The following is a 2,366-nucleotide window of genomic DNA, read 5'->3' as shown; positions in this document are numbered from 1 at the left end:
ACTTTTTGTATGCGTATAAGGCCGATTACCGATGCCGATTGGCGTAATGTGGAAGCATATTAACATATACAGACCCGCGGCACTAATCAGCAAAAAATATAGCTGATTAGTGCCGCCGGTCTGTATATGTTAGTACGCTTCCACATTACGCCAATCGGCATCGGTAATCGGTCTTATGCGCCCGGTATTCTTATGATTTTCAACAAGTAATGAAATACAATTCATATCGCTTTATTCTCCCTTTATTTCCGAATATGCTCCATTTTATATTTTGTGCATATCACTTCTACTTTCGTTTTTACGAGCATTCTCGCAAACCTCTGCAAATTCACCGATTCGGCCCGGTATTCTTCGCTTATGCACGTTCTTTTCGCCGGTACTTAAAGGGTTAACCAGTAGGATTAAGATAAAAAGAGTTTTAACTTCCATGCAAACTCTTGCCTTCCAAAAGAAATCCTTTGTGCCCTCGGAACCCGACTAAACAGACCTCTGCGGAAAACAAAATTTGTCTTTTTCAAGGCGGAGAAGGAGTTCTTTTTCACACGCAGTTCGAACAATCTTCCACTAGTGCAAACTCGTATCGAGTCGAGGAGATAAAATAGACAATTCCGGAAGCATGACATACGCCGCAATCGGAAAGCTGTTGCTCCGGCAAAAAAAAAACAAGCAAGAAACTCTGTTCAACGAACGCCAGCAGACTCCAACAAAAATCGCAGAAATAAGGCATATCCAATCTACCAACATGAAAATCCGAGAGTAATCGTCGATACAGTTCTCGGAGTATTGCTTGCACCCGAACCCGACCTTTTCAATTCTCAATACTTTATCAACGGTAGTAATTTATTCCAGTCTTCAATCAAATAATCTCTTCAGTAGCAGAACAGAACAGATACAAATTTTATTTTCACAGAACAGAACAGATTTGATTGAGACCATCAAAGAAATTTAAGCCTATAAAAAATCCATCAAAATAAAAAAAAATAAAATCACTCAAATTTGAAACATATCAGATCAGGGTATCAATATTTGCGCACCATCTAAAGTTTCAACCCCAGTATGGCTTCTTGTCGTAGTACTGATCTTTCACGTAAATCGGAGCCGACTGTTCAACGTACACTGGCTGCTTCACGTAGACTGGATATGGTTTCTCCACATGCACTGGGTAGGGCTTCTCGACCTCAACGACTTGCTTGTGGTAAACCGGAACCTTCACCTTAACCGGGTAAGGCACGGGCCGATCGACAGCCACTGGAACCTTCTTTTCGATGTACACGGGAACGTGCTTCTCAACCACGACTGGGACATGTTTTTCCACTTTGACCGGAACCGGAACCTTCACCGCAACTGGAACGTGCTTCTCGACCTCCACCGGGTATGGAACGGCGACATTCTTATGGACAGTGACGTGCTTAGTCACCTGCTTATCATTCCAACCATCGTGATGATCGTAAATCAGCGGTTCTTCGTAGCCGAAATTATGGCCAATTTCGATTAGGCCACGCTTATCTTTCTTGGCGGAATCGTCGGCTGGCGCACCCACAACAAGTGCGATCGCCACAGAGAGCACGATAAAAAGCTGAAACAAGAAGAAATAACCACCGCTGGTCAATTCATCTTCGAGCTCAAATATGACTTACCTTCATAGTTATGCTTGTTTAATTGTTTAACGCTTGAGAGATCGCTTACGACTGATGGTTGGCAAAGTGTTTGATATCGAGTTATATAGCAAAGTATAAAGTTCATCAAAAATTCGACGACCTCGGAACGGTGTGAAAACATTTTAACAATATTTCGCGCACGGAAATGAAAATTGTTGACCTTTTTAACAATTTTGGCCGTCAACGAGGAAACCATAACGCATAGCATGGTTGGCGCGTTTTGATTCCGTTGGAACGTGAAAAAAATTCTATTTCCTCAATCCAGCCCAATCAAACGATTGCAAATTGTGCCCCGATATCAATTGAGCACCATACGGACAATCATAAACCTCGTTGGCCACCGGAATGTCGACACATCAGTTCCCGAACAGACCTTCAGTTTCCAGAGAGGCGAAAAACACGGTACGCCACAATTCCACATTCTTGACACTGTTCAAATTCCAAAAACCAATATAGCTTGCACCAGAAATACACCGTCGAGAATGGTCCCGAGCAGTATTACTGACAGCTCAAACAAGCGGAACACCACTCTGCGGCACGAACGACGAACCGAACTTCTCCCCGGTTGCTGCAAAATGGTCATCACGTCCCAGGAGGTCCATATCGTTCAACCTGATTGGACGTTGCTTTATGATAATCAAATTGAACATCCAATATCACTACTTCAGGCCAACGAGGACTATCCAGAGCAGAGAAGTGAGCATGGCT

General features: G+C 43.2%; 1 protein-coding gene across 1 annotated transcript; it reads right to left on the bottom strand.

The window, feature by feature from the left end:
- Positions 1 to 961: 961 nt before the first annotated feature.
- On the bottom strand, positions 962 to 1,684 carry LOC129771360 (uncharacterized). The gene is made up of 2 exons (XM_055774918.1): positions 1,638 to 1,684; positions 962 to 1,576 (listed from the first exon to the last, which is right to left on the bottom strand). The coding sequence occupies exons 1-2, from the start codon at positions 1,641 to 1,643 to the stop codon at positions 1,046 to 1,048; spliced, it is 537 nt and encodes a 178-aa protein (XP_055630893.1). The 5' UTR covers positions 1,644 to 1,684; the 3' UTR covers positions 962 to 1,045.
- Positions 1,685 to 2,366: the final 682 nt, after the last annotated feature.

This window comes from Toxorhynchites rutilus, chromosome 2 (genome assembly GCF_029784135.1).
Source record: "Toxorhynchites rutilus septentrionalis strain SRP chromosome 2, ASM2978413v1, whole genome shotgun sequence".
NCBI classification, from domain to species: Eukaryota; Metazoa; Arthropoda; class Insecta; order Diptera; family Culicidae; genus Toxorhynchites; species Toxorhynchites rutilus.
Note: the sequence above shows the minus strand (reverse complement) of the source record. Positions and strands in the feature narration are given on the sequence as shown.